Source organism: Anticarsia gemmatalis, chromosome 2 (assembly GCF_050436995.1).
Source record: "Anticarsia gemmatalis isolate Benzon Research Colony breed Stoneville strain chromosome 2, ilAntGemm2 primary, whole genome shotgun sequence".
NCBI classification, from domain to species: Eukaryota; Metazoa; Arthropoda; class Insecta; order Lepidoptera; family Erebidae; genus Anticarsia; species Anticarsia gemmatalis.
In genome coordinates, this window is record NC_134746.1 from 9,281,555 (window position 1) to 9,301,619 (window position 20,065).

At 36.8% G+C, this 20,065-nt stretch overlaps 4 protein-coding genes across 4 annotated transcripts; 2 read left to right on the forward strand and 2 right to left on the reverse strand.

Moving 5' to 3' along the window:
• The first annotated feature begins 432 nt into the window (after positions 1-432).
• Positions 433-9,836, forward strand: Sardh (Sarcosine dehydrogenase). The gene is made up of 16 exons (XM_076130765.1): positions 433-619; positions 986-1,096; positions 1,372-1,514; positions 1,861-2,073; positions 2,402-2,525; positions 2,910-3,118; positions 3,671-3,854; positions 5,032-5,122; positions 6,157-6,409; positions 6,712-6,831; positions 7,136-7,278; positions 7,517-7,625; positions 8,351-8,499; positions 8,835-9,109; positions 9,213-9,379; positions 9,465-9,836. Exons 1-16 carry the CDS (start codon positions 490-492, stop codon positions 9,789-9,791), a joined length of 2,748 nt encoding a protein of 915 aa, XP_075986880.1. The 5' UTR covers positions 433-489; the 3' UTR covers positions 9,792-9,836.
• Positions 9,837-10,304: 468 nt separating this feature from the next.
• Positions 10,305-11,311, forward strand: LOC142983760 (peptidyl-prolyl cis-trans isomerase-like 3). The gene is made up of 4 exons (XM_076130788.1): positions 10,305-10,562; positions 10,659-10,757; positions 10,851-10,969; positions 11,156-11,311. Exons 1-4 carry the CDS (start codon positions 10,422-10,424, stop codon positions 11,280-11,282), a joined length of 486 nt encoding a protein of 161 aa, XP_075986903.1. The 5' UTR covers positions 10,305-10,421; the 3' UTR covers positions 11,283-11,311.
• Positions 11,312-11,592: 281 nt separating this feature from the next.
• On the reverse strand, positions 11,593-15,736 carry LOC142983751 (uncharacterized). The gene is made up of 2 exons (XM_076130777.1): positions 15,096-15,736; positions 11,593-15,010 (listed from the first exon to the last, which is right to left on the reverse strand). Exons 1-2 carry the CDS (start codon positions 15,246-15,248, stop codon positions 13,454-13,456), a joined length of 1,710 nt encoding a protein of 569 aa, XP_075986892.1. The 5' UTR covers positions 15,249-15,736; the 3' UTR covers positions 11,593-13,453.
• Positions 15,737-16,481: 745 nt separating this feature from the next.
• LOC142983774 (uncharacterized) lies at positions 16,482-18,937 on the reverse strand. The gene is made up of 6 exons (XM_076130791.1): positions 18,797-18,937; positions 17,474-18,705; positions 17,240-17,360; positions 16,969-17,160; positions 16,800-16,875; positions 16,482-16,719 (listed from the first exon to the last, which is right to left on the reverse strand). Exons 1-6 carry the CDS (start codon positions 18,840-18,842, stop codon positions 16,563-16,565), a joined length of 1,824 nt encoding a protein of 607 aa, XP_075986906.1. The 5' UTR covers positions 18,843-18,937; the 3' UTR covers positions 16,482-16,562.
• Between the last annotated feature and the right edge of the window lie 1,128 nt (positions 18,938-20,065).

The window sequence follows — 20,065 nt, forward strand, 5'->3', positions numbered from 1 at the left end:
GAAAGAAGAAAATGTTTTTTTGAGACGTGAGATTCTGGCGATGCGAATTATCGTAAAAGTCAAACTTCTGCTACAGATATAAGATGTCAATGAAAGATTTCATGGATGAGACAAGCGCAGAGGGAGCATATTAGTCCATTGAAATGTTAGATTTATACACCATCCTGGTCCCCCGGCCGCCAACCTTAGAAAAATCGGTAAAGGAACTTTTCTATGGACTATTAACTCAACAGTGAGTAGAAGTGGGCTGAATAGACAGATAAGATTAGACTACTAAAAATATAAGTAATTATAACAGCATAAGACAAGTTCACACCCACAAAACAACAGAATAGACCGCAAACATCCCAGTCATCTTGATAAACTAAACGAAATGTTCGCGTGAACTTAGATAACTTAACTCGATAATGCTAAGAGTTATCAAAAATACATTCTACAGTACACTCACAAATAGACTGTGTTACAGTCAACACATTGTTTTACTTCAAAATGTTTAAAATAGCTAGGGATGTTAGTATTAGGAATAAAGCTACGAATTATTTAAAGCAGTACAGATGTGAGAAGAGATTTTTGGCGACGAAACAAGAGGTGGTGTCTTCAGCTGATGTTGTTATTATAGGTAAGTTTGTTATATAAGCCAGTGCTATTAACCTAATAGTATATCATTCCTAGGATCAGGTAGTTTAATAATTCTTCTGGGATAGTTAAGGAACCTAGTGTTTTGGTGGTCACCTCAGGCAAAAAACCGTCTTCTGGTTTTGTTACATTGTAGGTACTAGTTGCTATGTTGAAAATAAAACTTTCTCTAACAGACATTTTTTTTAAAGATTTAAAATAATTTTAGGCATACTATTAGAGCAATGCTACAATAAAATTAAGGTCGATGGAAAATTGCTTATACGATGTCTTGGCATCTAGTTTACTATCGATACAATATAAAATATTGTCGATAATAAATATTGGTGTATTTTATATTGATTCGCAGGTGGAGGTATAGCAGGATGTAACACACTCTACCAGCTCACGAAGCGAGGAGTCAACGCGGTTCTTCTTGAAAGAGCGAAGTTGACTAGCGGAACAACATGGCATACAGCAGGTACTGAACTTTTTACAATAGTCTACTTCACGAAGTTTCTCATGAAGATTTTTTTTTTTATTTCATGAAACGCTTAAAACAGTCACCATTTCAAAAAGGTATAGAGGGTCTGATATCTTCATTCTGTTGGTAACGATCGATAGAGGAAGCCAGCATTACATTCAGAATATTTACAGTTTATTGTTCTGAATCCGACCCAAGAGTTTAAGTTTCTGGATATTCTGAACCTTGCATGCCTATCAAAGACCTAATACAAATACCCATTATATCTCTAGGTCTAGTCTGGTCTCTCCGACCTTGCGATCTGGAAGTCAAGCTATTAAGAGACTCAAGAACGGTATACAACACGTTAGAGCAAGAGACTGGTGACTACGCGGGATGGATCAACAATGGAGGCATGTTTATATCTAGGAGTAAGGTAAATATCCGCGTAACCAGTTCCCACTGGCCAGGGAGGGGTGAATGAATTGAGCTGTCACGATAACACAGAGGTCAATATTGAAGTAGAGCGAATTAAGAGCCATGTTTACGCACGAAATAACACGTATATAAGTAGCTATAATCTTCTTTTTATTAAGACAGGTATTTTTCAAATAATCCAGACATAAATCCGCAGGTATCGCTATGCACTATGCACGAAACTTATTTTTATTATCTGCATCTTCTGATCTTAATCCAATCGTAAGCTCAAATCGTACGCCTGCTTCGTCCTGATTTCTCACTAAAACACCGTTTCATTCACCTGTTTTCTGTTAAATCCCTAGGTTCGAACACAAGAATACATGAGACTACACACATTGGGCAAAGCTCTTGGTATTCCTAGTCAAATCCTAGATCCAAATGAAGCGCAAAAGTTGTTCCCATTGCTGGACCCTTCAGTGTTCAAAATGGCTTTGTATGCGCCTGAAGATGGAACTATCGATCCGACCATGGCTTGCAATGCGCTGATTAAAATGGCTACAAAGAATGGAGGAAAGGTAAGTGTTCAAACATTTGTTTATTTTCCCTGTTGATTTAAAAGCTATGATAATGATACGTCATAGTCCATTTTGCATCCGTTAATAGTTAATAATTCTCTACTGTCAGTACTGTCGAGTATCGAGAGTTTGACCTTCAAAATGTACTATCAAAATAGTGTCTATGAAGCCCGCTAGAGGCGCTGATCAGCTTTTCGTGCAAATTTCTTGAAAGCTTAAGGTTGTCGTTAGTTGATAGTTGTAGAGAATCGAGCTACAGGAGCAGTAGTAAGCATGTACATTGAACTATACCTTGTTTTTTTTGGTAGTGCTGTTACTTATGTTGTAGATCTACGAAGAATGTCCCGTTCTTGATATCCACTACACGCATAATCTACTCGGAAACAAAGAAGTAACAGCTGTGCATACAGACAGGGGAATTATCAAGACTAAATGCGTGATTAACTGTGGAGGTAAGTGTCGTAAAGCCCATTAGTCAACATTATTTGTCTCTCTTTCTTTGAATTTTGGGCACCACACGATGTGACAACATTAACCAGAGCACAAACTGTGCAGTAAAATTTTTATTGGTGGTTGTAGTTATTAGTTCTTCATCGATTCGAGAGGAGACCCTTGCCTAACAATGGGACAGAATGGGTGTTATAGGTATATGTATGAGAATGGAAGTTTTAAATTGATTGATCTCTCAATAGTTATCATAAATTAGCGGATGCACATACACGTATCATTTTGAATTAAGGCCACTTTATATCTGAAAGTTCGACGTTACAACAATTTCAGCAAAAACGGGGGGTACTTTTTTGATTCTGGTTGCACAACTGTTTTTTTTTCTACAGGTGCTTGGGGTCCCCGAGTGGCAAGATTCGCGGGCATCCCTTCCCTTCCACTAATTCCCTTCAAGCACGCGTACGTAGTATGTGAGGCTACGCCAGAGATCCGTAATGCGCCCAACATCAGGGACCATGACGTCAGCTTGTATATTAAGATACAGGGAGAGAGCTGTCATGTGGGAGGATATGAAACCAACCCTCATATGTTGGATCAGGTATGAATAATACTATCTTCAGTGTTTTGTGTGATGTTTCGGTTGTTGTAGAAATAGATAAATCTATACTTTATAATATTATAAAGCTGAAGAGTTTGTTTGTTTGTTTGATTGTTTGTTTGTTTGAACGCGCTAATCTAAGGAACTACTGGTCCGATTTGAAAAAATATTTCACTGTTAGATAGCCCATTTATCGAGAAAGGCTATAGGCTATATATCATCATGCTACGACCAATAGGAGCAGAGTACCAGTAAAAAATGTTACAAAAACGGGGAAAATTTTAACCATTCTCTCTTATGTGACGCAAGCGAAGTTGCGCGGGTCAGCTAGTGCTAAAATAATTTGAAAAGGACGTCCCTTGCAAGCTTTCGAGAAAAAACAGGAATTTAGTCCAAAAACACACTGACATTTAATCGTCGCCAATAAAATTATGCTGTGAAACGTCCATGCATGTAGATGTAGCTGGTATAGTAAATCGATGTCACCGATGCTATTGAGCAGTTTTATGTATCCATGGGTAGGATTTTAAATCCGCTAACTTTCTTGTTCAGGTGCCTGATAACCTTCAATTCCATTTATACGAGTTGGACTGGGACGTGTTTGGTGTTCACATGAACAGTGCCGCGTCTCTCTGTCCCAAACTGGGTCAAGTAGGCATTAAGAGTACAGTCTGTGGGCCGGAGTCCTTTACTCCTGATCATAAACCACTGTTGGGAGAGGATCCTAATGTGTTTGGTAAGTTAAACACTTACCCTCTTATTCATAAACATACTATAAACCTAATATTTTAGTTAAAAAACTACTACAATATGTTTTCCCTTTTTCATTTCGCTAAGGAGTAAAAGAAACAAAACTCTTTATACGCCTTTCATAACTTCATATATTTTTATGAATAAGAGGGTTAATTTATAAAGTTTTAATTTAAGAAGTTTACTTCAATATTGAGAACAATTTGGATGATTGAAGTTGCAAAAATCTTCGGGATTGACGGTAGAGATTTTTGCCAACATTTAGGCCTGAACCCACCTTTTATTTTACAATAATTATTTATCAATTTATAAACAGTCAATCGCGTGCACAAAAATCTGTATTTTAACGGCCATGATAAAACAAACAAGTTCAATCTTTAAACAGTTTACGTCATGTGTCATTACAGTGAGAAAAATAAACTTTTATTCAAGTTCAGTAAAATTTATAAAAACAATTAATTTCGTGTTTTTTTTTGTTGATAGATGATTGCGAATGTAATAAACATTGAATATCGGTCAAACGAGTTAGATAGCGAACTTTATACCTACATATGTTATTTGTTTACCTCATACAAGATTATTACTATTCTGACGCAAGTTACTCTTATAAACAGACATTGTTTCTATAGATTACATTTTAAAAATGTACCTATTGGCTGTGAAAAAATGTGTATCAACCGGTTAACCCTTTGTAGTATGGAAAGGGTCTTTTACAATCCCCAGGTATATTTTGATCTTAGAATAAAATCCCACAATAACTTGTACCTATCTATACTAATAAATATAAATATTATAAAGCTGAAGAGTTTGTTTGTTTGATTGTTTGTTTGTTTGAACGCCCTAATCTCAGGAACTACAGGTCCGATTTAAAAAAATCTTTCAGTGTTAGATAGTCCATTTATCGAGAAAGGCTATAGGCTATATATCATTACGCTACGACCAATAGAAGCAGAATACCAGTAAAAAATGTAAAAAAAACGGGCAGTATTTTGACCCATTCTCTCATAAGTGACGCAAGCGAAGTTGCGCGGGTCAGCTAGTTTAGGATAAAACCCTGGCATTGACTAATAGATCCTGTAAATCAAGCAAGAATTGCAAAATTCGAAGAAAAACAACAGAATTTTGATAGCTTGGAGAAATTAATGATTCCTTTCGTGTCACAGGTTTATACCACAACTGCGGCTACAATTCAGCCGGTATGATGTTCTCTGCTGGTTGCGCGATACAGATGGCGGAATGGGTTATCAGTGGAAGGTGAGCAAGCATATTTATTTCGGATATTTTCTCGACCTATTTAAAGATGATGAAGTGGTATCTCGGTCTGCCTGTTTTGGACGCTGAATGTACCTAGATGTTTTTAGTTCTCTGAGTTATTTCTATAGCCTCAACCTTCTGTTTTCTTCTATAAATGCTTAGTTAAGATCCCTTTCCTCTGACTTTATTTTAGGGCGATGTTTAAAGTTTAACTTTTACCAATATCGAAGGTCTAATACCTTGTCAAAATATGAAGGCTGATTGTCAAAAAACGTGCATAAAGGCTTATTTGTATTAATTCCCTTTCGTTATATTAAAATAATAGTAATATAACATTGCAATATCTTTGTTTACATTTACAACAAATACATGGTAACAAGGTTATCGTATCCCCAAGCAGAGTTCTAGCGATTATTGATCTGTTTACATTCGTCTATTCTAATAGCATAACAATATTTTAGCCTAGCGACATTTTAAACTATCCATGGACCTTATCTTTACGATTTGTAATACTAATTAGATAATGTAACATTTATTAGTACGGGAATTGATGAATTTGCATATTTAACAATGTAAAATGCAATTCATTATGAATAATATGCGTTAGTTGTTTGATAACATGAAGTGATCTTTAGAGAGGTAATTCAAGTTTTAATGAGGTCTATTTTTGTTGATCGTTTAAGTCGATATTTTACGAGTTTTTTTAAGGAGGTACCGTGTGACTACTAGTCTAAAAACACTTTTGATCTAATAATATTATCAAAATATAGAGTAGTAAATTGTTAAATGATTACTTGAATTAAGTAATTGTGTTTTGTTTTTGCTATGTAGCGATGTACAACATAGGCGAAACGGCACTTAAGGCTTTGAAAAAAATGATAATTTCTTTGGGCCTTTTGTTTCTATCAGTACCTACTTACTCCTTTTTTACCCCATTTTCTGCCCCATTTTTAGCCAAGGGTCTCCCGAATTTGAATTTGCCATTACTCTATATTCAAAGTTAGTAAATTTAACGCAAACCCTTATGTTTCTAGGCCACATTACAACATGTTTACCTTCGACATCCGTCGGTTCACGCCGGGCCAGATCTCCCGCGGTCACTGGGTCCGTGAGAGTAGTCACGAGGCGTACGTACGCAACTACAGCATAGTGTTCCCTAACGATGAGCCGCTGGCTGGACGCGACGCGAGCCATGATGCCATACATCAGGAGCTGGTGGACGACGGCGCGGTGATGCAGGCTAGAGCAGGGTGGGAACGACCTGCCTTCTTCATGCCAGGGGAAAAGGTATTTGTAGCTGTAATTTTGATTTTGAGATCATTTCTTATGACGAAGAAATCATTCGTTCGTAAGGTTCGTATCAAGTGGCGTTCTTTGATCTCCGCCTACCTCTAATGGAATAAGGTGCGCTTCTAAGTATTTATGTATAAGTAAATCATTAAATATGCAAACAGTTAAGAGGGCGCCATTATAGTTGTATTTATAAAATCTTGTTGGATTAGGTGAAGCAAGACCAAAATTATCTGAAGACAATGTTTTACGCAGATGTTTTTCTCAAGACTGAATATTAATGGTATGTTTGTATTCAGATAAGAGTGCAACAATACGATTGGGGTGGCACCCACGACTATCCCAGAAACATGGACCAGCGCTATGAAGAAGTTCTAAAAGGAGACCACTCGTTCAATTTCTCCAAACATCACGATCTTGTAAGTTTTTATGTTTATTCGTAGAAAGATCTTCACAACTATTTCATTATTAGCATACGTTATTTCTCTAGCCACGTCTATCACTCTATAATAAGGTCTCTCTTGCTTGGATAACGTAAAGTAAGTACCTACAATACAGTATTTTTTCCAGCTCTGGAATCACATTTCGTGACAAATGGCTGCGTAGTACCGCAGCCATTTGTGCCACTACTTAGGCCAAAAAGTTCATTCCCTAGAACAAACTACTACATATATAAATTCTTATATTTTGATTCTTTTGTTCATAATAATGATATTTTCACAGATTGGAAGCGAAGCGCTAGCGTGTCGTAACGCAGCGGCTTTGTTCAATATGTCGTACTACGGTAAATTCTATCTCACTGGACCAGACGCGCAGAGGACCGCAGACCTGGCGTTCACTGCTAATCTGTCCAAGCTTGATAATAGGTACGTTATTACCGGCTAGTTTCTTCATCAAAAGTAAAAGCCAATGCAAATATTACAGTCAATTTTGTTCAGCAAATTTGAAGGTCATTTTTGCTTTGACTGTTACTTTTGATGAAGAAAATAGCTTTAACAAAACAATGACTTATAGAAATGGTGACCCACCCGTCACCTCCTTCTTCTATCTTTACAATTTAAACAAATGTGTTGTCTTTTTGTTACAATTTCAACAAATTTTCAGAGTGGTGTACTCTCTCTTGTTGAACGAGAAGGGTGGAGTGGAAGGCGACGTTACCGTCAGTATTCTCGATGGTAATGGAAGTGGACAACTACACGAACCTATTTTCAAGGTAAACCTTACAAGCATAAAAATAATTAGGTACAGTTTCGAAGGACGGTAGGTACTTCCTTACCCAGACATTACAGGATTGCCACACCCATAATACTCACATTTAAGTATATCTGTACATTTGTGTGTATATCTCTCTGATAAAACTGACCTTAACTCTGACTATTAAAGTGCATTACATTAATGTAAGGTTAATGCAACTTTAGATAACATAACCCCCAAGGATTAGAAAACAAACAAGTATTAATTAAATAACATGATTGTTGTATCAAAGTAATTTCTATGTAATAGTTTAAGAATCATGTTGTTTAATTAGTAACCAATTAGTCTAGACTTTCAATGGTGATTAAATACAGCAGACTAATACTAATTTAATGGCCGTTGAGTAAATTTGCGTGTGTAATAGAGACAGTCATTGTACAAGAATATGCGATTTCATGATTGATATTGATACGTTAACAACTCGCTATGGATATACCTTCAAAGAAAGTTTATTTGATAAGCTCTGTGTATAATCCACACATCTCTTTTCTTGTACATAGTAGCGTTTAATTTTAAGGTTTTATGATCCTTATAGCCAATACCCCACTGAACCGACGATTATGTGAGTTAAACCAAAAATCTGGTATAACACAATACAATTTTGTTTATCTTCTTTTAATAATATTAAACGTATTGATCCATTGTTAATCGATTGTAAAATATTCATCTTTGTTTTACCACCAGGGTCGCGGATACTACGTAGTAACAAGTGGGTTCAGTCAGAACCACGCACTGGCACATCTCCGCAAGATCATCCAAACTCACAAGCTGAAGGCAACCGTTACTGACGTCACCAAACAGCTGTGTATTGTCAGTCTTCAAGGACCTGACAGGTATGACGTAATTCATTTACTGATTTTTAAATATTTTTTTTTATCCAACTTTTAAAGCGTACAAGCGTATATTTATGGTCCTTGTAAGGATGTGCGTGCATGTATACATACGAGTTCGTTAGATAGATTAATATTACGTTGAAGTATAACTACTTGTCGAATCATCTTAAGTTTATTATTTCGATGTCCGGTACGTCTTGACAACTAGCTATAAGCACAGCTAGCTTAACTTACTTACATGTACTAATAAGTAGGAGACTTTTAAAGTGCTTACAAGGAAGTTTAATAATACTTGTAACTGAAACCATTTTCACAAGCATTTTTTTACTTTCCAGTCAGCGTATCCTCCAGCGCTACACAGACGCTGGTCTCTCCAACGACGCATTCCCCGTGAACACCCACCGCAGCATTCGAGTGAGCAAAGCCCCGAATACTACTGAAGACAAACGATACACGTGTCGCGCTCTCCGAGTCACTTGGTCTGGAGAACTGGGGTGGGAGCTCCACGTGCCATCGTCTCATGCCATACCGGTGTATAGGGCGCTCAGCCGTGCTAAAGGACTGAAGAATGCTGGCTGGAGGGCACTGACCTCGCTTAGTGCGGAGAAAGGTAACTTTGTTGTTACAAAATTTCTTGTTCATGGATGTTACTAATATAATAAGTATTAATCATTATTTGAGGACATGACAATGAGTTTTGACTACTTTTTCAGGATACCACTTATGGAACGCTGATTTGAGATCTGACGATAACCCAATAGAAGCTGGTCTAGGCTTCGCTTGCAGAAAGGATGGCGATTACATCGGAAACGAATACGTGACCAAAGCAAGACAGAATGGAGTTACCAAGAAATACGCGTATTTCACACTTGACAATAAGGTTTGAAAACATTGATTATTTTATGTATCGCCGCCTCCTTCACTCCATCTATCGATCGCTCAACATTTCTTCTTGTTTATTCCAGGTCGCAGTCTTCGGACAGGAAGCGATATTCAGGAACGGTGAGCCCGTCGGCTACCTCCGAAGGGGAGACTACGCCTTCTATCTTGACAAACCAATCGGAATTGGATACGTCACCAACAAAGGCTCTGAAGTTACTAAAGATTTCCTAAAAAGTGGAGAATACGAGATCGAAGTGTTGGGACAGAAGCATAAAGCGACTCTACACCTTAGATCTCCGTTTGATCCGACCGGCCAACGACTTCTTGGCAACTACGGAAACACATGCATTGATGAAAATACCTTTGAACCACACACTGGACAGAACGAAAGGACGGGCGGTAGTGAATAAAATAGTTATAGTGTAGATATGATCTCAATAAAAGTTTAAAAAATATGTTGTTTTTAATTATTTCTTCTACAGTTTTAATTATTTGATAATCCATTCGGATGACAGTCTAATGTTTAAGCAATCCATGTAATCTTACGTTATAAACTCCTCGCCTTGACCCTGCTTAGGTGGTTACCACTAGGGCTTCCAATTCCGCACCCGCCACCCAGTCTGCCACAATCGCGGTATTTGCGGGATTAGGAACTATCAATATCGAGGGATCCCGGTACTAGCGATAGCGGGATCCCGCATACTGATTATTTTATTTTTGTGTAAGTTTCTTTTATATAAATCAAATTAAGCGATTAAGTTCGTGTATTGACATGATATTAATCGAATTACATCGAATATTTAACACAAAAACAAAACTAAACAATGTATTTGCGATTACTTGACATATCAGCAGAAAATATCAAAATACAACTACTGGCGAAATGGAACGTGGCCAATGCTACTGTCACTGTCGCTGTCACGTCATGTCAATTGAGTGAGGTTATGTTGATTGTTTCAAAACAAAACATCTTAACGAAAGTATTTAATTTTAAAGCAGCCTCATCTCTGCAATAGTTAAAATACAAATTAAGTAATACAATGTCTGTTACATTACACACTGACGTTGGTGATATTAAGGTTGAGTTATTTTGTGAGCAGTGTCCGAAAGCTTGCGAGAATTTCTTAGCACTTTGTGCAAGTGATTACTACAACGGATGTTTATTCCATAGGAATATAAAGGTAAACAACCACCTATTGAAATTAGTGAAGAATGTCCCATTACTTTCTCCTCATCTCTTTATGAACATGTCATATTTTGTATTTTTTTATTTTTAGGGCTTCATTGTACAAACAGGCGATCCAACGGGTACAGGCAAGGGAGGCACATCTATTTGGGGAAGAAAATTTGAAGATGAATTCAAAGAAGAATTGAAAGTAAGACATTTGTGTTTCATGATTAATTTACCTAGACATTCAAAAATTATTTGTTTTTGATATTCCACAAAATATTTGTTATTATCATTACAGCACAATGCAAGAGGTATAGTAAGCATGGCAAACAATGGTCCTAACACAAATGGGAGCCAGTTCTTCTTCACTTATGGAGAACAACCACACTTGGATCTTAAATACACAATGTTTGGCAGGTAAGCACTGTTTATATTTACTCCTATAATGCAGTAATACTAAGCCCCCAAATGCACTAGGAATTATACAGTTTCATATGCAATACCTACCTGAAAATTCATAGCACAATTGCATAATAAACTGTAAAATAGTGTAAGAGGGTTAAGAATTTAATATTTTTTATTAATTTTGTTTATGTATTTCAGGATAATAGATGGTTTTGATGCTCTTGATGATTTGGAGAAGATGGCAGTGAATCCTAAGACATTCCGACCCCTCACAGAAGCTAGGATTACATCAGTAACTATACATGCAAACCCATTAGCTGGTTAAGATTAATTAATAAATATTTTAGTACAATTTGAGAGACTTTTATTTCTCGTTTAGTTCTCTAGTTCTACTTTTTAATTGTCATAGAATACAGGTCACAGATATTGAGATATAGAAAGATATATGTAACTATTGTAATTTTTATATTTACCTACTTTAATAAAACAATTGCAGAGTATTGCTAATTTCACTGGCAACTTCCACAGCAGAGTTGTGGGCACTAACCAGTATTGAGGACTGCAAAATTTTTTTTATGTACTCTAATCCAGTAAATTAATTACCATGAAGAGGATAATTACAGAAACAACAAAACTAGTGGACAACATTTATTGCTGATAAATATTACATACTTATATTTGCATATTTTTGAATACTTGCAATTACATAGTATGTACAAATTGTAAAATAACATTTGTTGTGATGCTCAAAAGTTGAATTTGAATTATTTATTATTGGTAAAGTGCATTTAGAACAAAATTGTGTATACAATGTGGAATCTTCATTAATTATGAATTTCTGAAAAAGCTCACATGCCATTTGTAGCACAGTAAGTTAAACAAGAAAAATGCCAAGTTCTTATGATACTAATATTACATGGACGCAATCCAGATTATGTCTGATACTAGATTTATTCTAGTCACGAGTTTATGTTCATATTGTGTGCATATGCTGACTCACTGCCTGTGTAAACATCGGTTTGAAACTGTGCTGTACTGTGTGATGTAGCAATGTAGTGCTGAAGAAAATTTCCAACAACTCAATAGATGTCTATCTTTATAATGAAAATAGTGAAGAATTATGTAGTTCTATTGCTGGAATTTTACCTTAAACACTAACTCGTTTACATGCTTATAATCTTGTGGAAAAGCAGACAAGTACAAAAACATTTTTTTACATTAATTGAATTTGCATAAAAATGGAGTGAATTTAGTGTTAATTTAACTGTTATGAATTAACTTTCATAGTGTTTCTTATTTAAAACAATAATGTTACTGATTATTACACAAGATTTGGACAGTACATTCAGATTTAAATTATTTTACATTTAAGCTGTAATTTGCTTGGTTTGAGTACACCATTTTGTGTCAGAACATATGCACTCTTGTGACTTATATTAGAACATCTAGACATTTCTTCAAGTTGCGATTTACAAAGCCTTGTTCAATTACAGCAAGAACTCTTAACAAGGTGTCAGAAAATAATATTTAACATACGAAAACCTGAGAATTATTTCAAATTTAATACCATGTATTACTCCAAACAAACCAATTCAGCTGTGATTATATTCATTGTAATTATTATATAAGCATAATAAACGTCATTTCAACAAGTACAACATTTTGTGCATATTGAAAAGAAATGACTTCTGCAACTTCCATTCAAGATTCTTACTACTTTGATAAATAAAATACTAGCTATAACATAGGTACTAATCATATAAATCTTTGGATAATATGTTTCTTATTCATCAATTTGAATAGTATAACAACAACACAACTAGTGTTCACATAATTTCATGTTTCTCTAATATCTACAGTACAAGTATTGTAATACTTAATTTAGAATACTTTTGATAAATATTACTTTCAAAATAGTGGAATGGACTATTTTAAGTCTATAAGTCAGCCAAATATTACAATAATGTGTGTATGTCTGTTACATGAAATCTAAACTTGTCATAGTCTATGATTGTAATACTGTATCTTCTAAAGATTAGACTTAAATATTAATAATTAAAAACAAAAATATTATAATAGTTTTTGGTTAAGATATTCCTCAATATGAGAATGTCAACTTCTAATATTAACATAATAAAATAAATTGAAAGTTGTTTGACTGGGCGTACAATCCTACTTTTTGTTAATGTTTTCCTTGAGTGTTATAACAATTCTGAATCATATAACATCAGACTCCTATCCAAGAGGCAAATTCACTTAAATATGTATGAGTAAAGGCAGGTGCATCATTGCTATACAACATGCCAGCTGCTCAATGTTGAACATGAACTGATTGCATTCTCCCCACAGTTAAATCACTACATCTCCCACCTATTACATAATACAGTTAGAACTATAATAACATTAAGTACTAATTAAGTGAACAATGATTTAAATTACATTGTAGTGCCACATACTACTAGCTTAATATATTTATTCAGTGCGCAGTTCAAAATCTCAAGTTTCCAGGTCATAGAAATTCTCATCTAATCCAAATTCAGAATCCTCCTCTTTTTTTATTTCAATATCTGGCTTTTCATCAAAATTTTCAGTAAAATGAGATTTAATATGTGCCACTAAATCAGCTTTCTTTTCAAATGTGAGACCACATTCTATGCAAGGCATATTCACAACCAGGCATTCATGACTTTGTTCATGTTTATCAAGTTTATCCTTTTTGGTAAATTTTTTATCACATTGACTACAAGAGAAAGGTTTCATACCAGAATGAAGAGCTGCATGACGGTCTAATTCTCTCTTTCTAGGGAACTTTTTGAAGCAAATTTTGCACTGAAAGACCCTTGAACCAATGTGGGCAATGGATACATGAGTTTTATAAGAATCTAGAGAACAGAATCTCTTGGGGCACTGGTGACATTTAATATTTTTTGGTCTGTTCTTGTTAGCTGCAGGCTTTTGTTTTGGTGGGGAACTTTGTGCAGGCTTGCTAGCAATAGCATTCTTCTGTACTTTCATGAAACTACTCTCACCAGATATGTGATCAGGGACTCTGGGTAAGTCATAATCAGGATTTGATGAATCTGGGTGGAGCTGTGTAGGGGAGGTCATGAGATTACTAAATGGGTTAACACTGACTACCATGTCATGATTGTCATTATCAAATTCTGCCTTCCCTTCATTACCTAGGCCATGTCTCATTTCATGTTTAATCAGTTTATCTCGTCTACCAAATGTGAGAGGACATTTTCTACAAGAATAGGGTTTCATCCCCGAGTGAACAAGCACATGACGTTGCAAATCACCCTTAGCAACAAAACTCCTTGGACATAGTGGACATACATGGGGTTTGTGGCCAGCATGTATACGTAAATGTTTACTTAAGTTAGTATTTCGAGAAAAACTCTTTAAACAGTATTGACACTGGTATGGCCTGATGCCTGTGTGTACAATAGAATGCTTTCTTAAATCTGAACGTCGGCCAAAACATTTATCACATTCAGGGCAGTGGTAAGGTTTGTCATTGCCATGCAGGTGCTTGCTGTGCTGCACATACTGACTCCTCTCAGCAAACACTAAACTACACTCAAAGCATTTATAAGGTAAATTGGGATCATGATAACCTAGCTCATGTTCCTTACACTTCTCTTGTGAGATAAAAGCTTGATCACAGTATTGACACATGAACACATTTTTGAAAAAGGATTCTCCTATTGGATTGTCACCCTCAGGAGTGTTGTCTCTTTCTGTCACTTCTTGTTCAGCAGGCTCCATGTTCTCAGACTCTTCTGACGAGTCATAATCCAGGCTTGGATCCACAACCATCACAACACTGTCTTCAACAATGTAATCTTCAGGCTTTGGTTTTACATCTTGACTATAATTATAGTTGCTCAGTTCTGATGAGTTTGAGTTCTCCAGTTCATTCACTCTGCTGGTAATCTGTTTTAATCTGGCATCATTTTGTATGCATTGCACTTTGAATTTTGAACATTTATCCACTTTACAAAGACATTTGTAGCAAATCCTTCCAGGGAGACCATCATTAGGATCTATCTGTAATCACAAAACAATTTACAATCAATAAGGTTCTAGAGTAATAACAATGGTAAATACAAAGGGATAATGTTATAATACGAACCTGTAATTCAAAACACTCCGATATTTTGGAGGTTAAAGTAACATTAGACTCATCGTCAGGCGCAGCTGCAAATATTGAAGTACTGAACGTACTTTTGTTCAGACACAGTCGACATAGCGTGTGGAAATTAGCGATAATGTAGGAATCTTCCATTTTGTTCACAACTAAACATCGAAATAGAAACCCCGAGCTTGGAAGATACTTGGTGGCTATCAAAATGACAGGATTTTGACTTTTAATTGTTTTTTAAATTCAAATTCACTTTAGGAACACTAAGTGATAAAAAAAATAAGACTGAGGCCCGGAGCCCGCGGCCGTGGGTCGCACGACTACGCAACCGCTCGATCCGAAGGGGCAACTGGGGCGATGTCCGCCAGGGCTGCGCTAGCGGAATGTCTCGTCGCGGCTATAGTCACCGCCTGCTCTATCATTGTAAACCGCACGTATTTTACTCGACACATTTAGGAAATGATCAAGTTTTATATACAACTGTCGTAATTTGTTTATCACCGCGATATCATTTGTCGTAAATAAAAATTCAAATTTGAATTTATGCTAACTCTAAAACCGCGCTCGTTTGGCAGATTAATTAAATTGTTTTCGTTTATTGACGAATTGCAAAACAAATTCATGATTGGCCATTTCAGCACATCGATTACAATCGACCAATCAAATTTCTTGGTTTTGATAAGTTATTTGACACGTGTTACGGAAAAAAACGGACGAATCAGTACTGCCAGTAAAAATATTTGTGGACAATAAGTTTACATTTTTAATTATTAGATATTGATAATGTAATTTTTTTTTTGATTCTGCTTAATAAATAATTTCTTACCTATACTCTGCAAAGCATTCGCCATAACTATTATAGAAGAGAACTTCCAAATGCTTCTCAGTTATAGACTAACTTGTTTGTACGTTATGTTCGTACATTTAAATCAAAGTTACATTCATCGTAAAATGTATTTATTTGTTGACTACGTGATTTATGCATAAATATCAGGATATGGGGATTAAATAGAAATATCTAGCCAACAACGTCAGCCGAGCGAGCGACGAGTTAGCTGGATCAGTATCACTAAACTTATTTAACAAAATAGAAGCACCATTATAATTTCATGAAACGTTCGAACATTATGTAGGTACAATGAAGTTATCAATTTGTAGGTATATAAGCAGGACCGACTGCGTTATCTTATTTATGCGCGCATAATGCAGGCAGGACCTAGTTTTACTTTTATTCATTAGAAAAAATTAATAAAATCCGTGTAGGTAGGTACTATGTTTGAGATCATATTCATTGATTAAATTATTTTAATAATTCTGAATGCTGAATGCCAATATCCGTCTGTTTAGGTTTGACGGTTAGTGAAAGACTGATTATTTAGTAAATATAATTTATTTAAATTCTTTTTTTTTGTAAGTCAAGAAAATTGATACATAAGAATAAGAATGTTTAAGGCTACGTTAAATTGTTTGCAAAACAGGTACAGTACAATCTGTTACATATTCATCATTGATGCAAGATTGAGAAGCTTGATCGAAGGATAGACCTGCCTCACAGCTCAGGAGTCGGGGGTGTCCTTTCTGGCAAGCAATATACAACTTGCACTGCTGGCCGTATCTAAGAAAAACAAATTATTATTAATTTATGTTATTTTAGTCCATGACTGATAAAGTCCTTTGCATTTGTGTGTGACTTACTTGTATTTGTAAATGATGTCAGAAACATAGCCGTACTCATCTACAGGGGGCTCTGGACAGGTAAAGCTGTCGAACACTGAAAAAAATAAGCACGTATGAAGTATTTGAGTGTTTCTACATGCACATGTGGCAGTGCGTTGGATTAGTAAAATAGTTTAATCTTATTTACCACGTGGGTTGCACTGTGGGACGTTTGCTGGCCAGTCACAGCTGTCGATGGCTTGGTTGAAAGCTAAACCTGCGGGACAATCCATGATAGTAGCGAGGCCTTCCTGGCACATGATGAATTTGCTGCAGTCACCATCGTTCATCGAGAAGAAGCCATATTGCCTGGGACACTGTTCTGTAGGTCTTGGGTTTTCTGAAGATAAAAACGTGTATTCATAAATTACGTACACATATTTTATTAAAAAAGAAACTGAAAGAATTAGAATACTTACGTTTCTGTGATCCACCGATGCACTGAACTTCTGAAGGATAAGCGCATGGGTATTCGTTGCGGTTTGCGTTCGGGTTAAAATGAAGACCATCCGGGCAATAATACTTCATCGCTATATCTTGCTGCAATTATATAAATTGTATTTTACAATAATGACAATTATTCCGCTTACAGAAAGTTAAAGTTAAGAAAATGTATTTTAATCAAGAGTATGAAATTCATAGTTGCCACTTACCTGACATTGAATGTAGGAATCGCATTCATTATCGACTACGTAGTAACCGTTTCCATTTCTACAGACGAAGTTCTGCACCAAGGATCCTACGTTTCTAAGCGGCTGCGGTAGGTCCTGGATGGGAGCTTTTGGGGTAGGGTAATAATTAATGATTTCGGTAGTAGGCTGAGAACGAGGAGTAGTTGGTGGCGGTGGTGGTGGAGTACGAGGTGGCGGTGGTGGTGGAGTACGAGGTGGAGGCGGTTGGGGAGTAGGAATGGGAGTAGGATAAACAGGTTGAATTGGAGGATAGACAGGTTGCTGTGGAGGATAAACGGGTTGTTTCGGAGGATAAATAGGTTGGGGGACCGGTTGAGGATGGCGGCCGAAGGCTGGTTCACGGATAGGCTTAGGTTTGGGCAAAAGAGGTGGCAAGGCACCGGTCTGTGGGGGGTAGCCTACTCCAAGCGATGGCACATCTACTGGCTCAGGATCAACTACGGGTCCGGGAGGAGGTACGGGATCTTCAACTATTTCCAGTGGGGGGTATTCAGTTATTTGATTACTTTCAGACGGTGGATTTTCCTCAGGTTCACCATATACCAAGTCTGATGATCGGTCAGGATCCGGGACCCAGTTTGGTGAGAGATTTGCTGAATCTTCAATAACGCCAACTACAGGATTATCGGGTTCTTTTGCGGGTTCCACTGCCACTGGTTGTGGATCAACCTGTACTGGTTGTGGATCCGAAGCTACGGGTGGTTGTGGCTCATCGGCTTGTGGTGGTTCGCGTATACCAAGTACAGGCTCTTGAACAGCAGATATATAGATTGGTTCCGGGGTAGTAGAATAAACTTCAGCTGGCTGTGGGGGAGCAACTGGTGCAGGTGGGGGAGGGGCAACTACAGCTGGCTGTGGCTGTGGTGGCGGCGGTGGAGGCGGTGGCGTGAATCGTACTGGCAGTGGACGAAGAGCAGGTCTTCCTGGCGGTGCGTACAGTGGTTCTTGAGGAACAGGGGCGCTGGGTGCTGCGGCAACCGGAGCGTCAACCGGTGCATCGGAAACCACAGGCTCAGCAGGCGCAGGAGGCGCGACCGGTCCTGGTGCAGGTACTAGTTGGGGAGGAGCTCCGACGGGCCCTGCTCTGCCCGGTAACGGCCGCGGACGATACATGGGTTGCGGATACAGTCTTTGATCCCGAACGTTAGACGTTCCATAGTATCCATATCCTCTGTTGTCAGTTTGCCCTGTCACTGTAAAGAAATACTCAGTAATTACTTGCACATAACAGAATATAAGACTCACAGATACCATGTAAAACAACAAAGCAGACATTGTACTTACCGCAAACTAACAGAGGCAGTATAAATACAAGTTTGAACCGCATCATGATGCAGAAACTTGCTCTCCCGGAGGTGTTTACTACTCGACAGTGCACACCTCACTGTAACGAGAGCACCCAAACCCTTTGTATTTAAGTTGTTTATTAATGCAATTAGCAATCAAAATTATTACAATTGAAACTGTTTTAAATACATTTTTCAATTATTAAATGGGTGTTTAATAGTGCAAGTTGCGGTTTTTGAACAAGTATTTTCGTATTTGATATCAAGTAATTAATGATTGATCTGCGCTTTTACAAGAATGTCATTATATTGTGAAGTACCTGAAAGTAGTTTTTAATTGTTTAACAAATTAGTACTGTTTAGTTAGACAGTTTTCCAGAAGTCGTGGATTCGATTAGTACTTCATCAACAGACAGAGAGCAATCTTCAAAACAATATGTATGTATTAACACATCGCCAACGTGTTGTGTGAAGAACTGATGTGACCAGCTGATCATGAGTGCAACGTGTAAAGTCCTGAGTGTTCTGGATTAAACAAATGCTCCAGATCCAGACGACCCTTGATTGTTTTATTGAGTCAAAAATTTCATAGTTTTGTGATAGTACTACATATAACGTTACATAGATTCTTAATAATATTTGCAAAAATACATTCGTCTACTGATCAGTGGATAGGTGACCATATTATTATTATTCCTACAGTAGTGTGTAATATAATATCACATATTTGATAAGTTCTTAATTAATATGGTAGATACATTATTATTATAATCTCGCAAGATGTATGAAAGTGTAGGAAATATATTTCGCTGTTAAATTAAAACAGTAGGGTTGAGCCTATATCTTAAAGAAACTGCATGTGGACTCTTGAGTCTTCGAAAACACTGAGAATTAGGAAAAAAATGAGAGCGCTATGAGTGGTTCGGGATTCGAACCCAATACCTTAATAACATTTTTTCATATATTTAAAGGACACAGACATCAAACAGGTATTATTTCATTGAGTCTGGACTAGGTACATGGAAAAACTATTTTCTACATTTGGCACATTCGGTTGGCGTATTTAAATTCTACTAGCTGTGCTATACATTGTTTTTCCTATGAAATTTGTCGATAGTCCATAGCTAAAAGTTAATAGTCGCTAGTAGATGCCTTAGAAAATATGTATATATTTACAAACCGATATTCGATCGTGGCATAAAACTGCTTTATGGGTCGCTGGAATCTGTTTGAGGGCGGCTCGGGATTGGGATTTGTTAAAATTGTG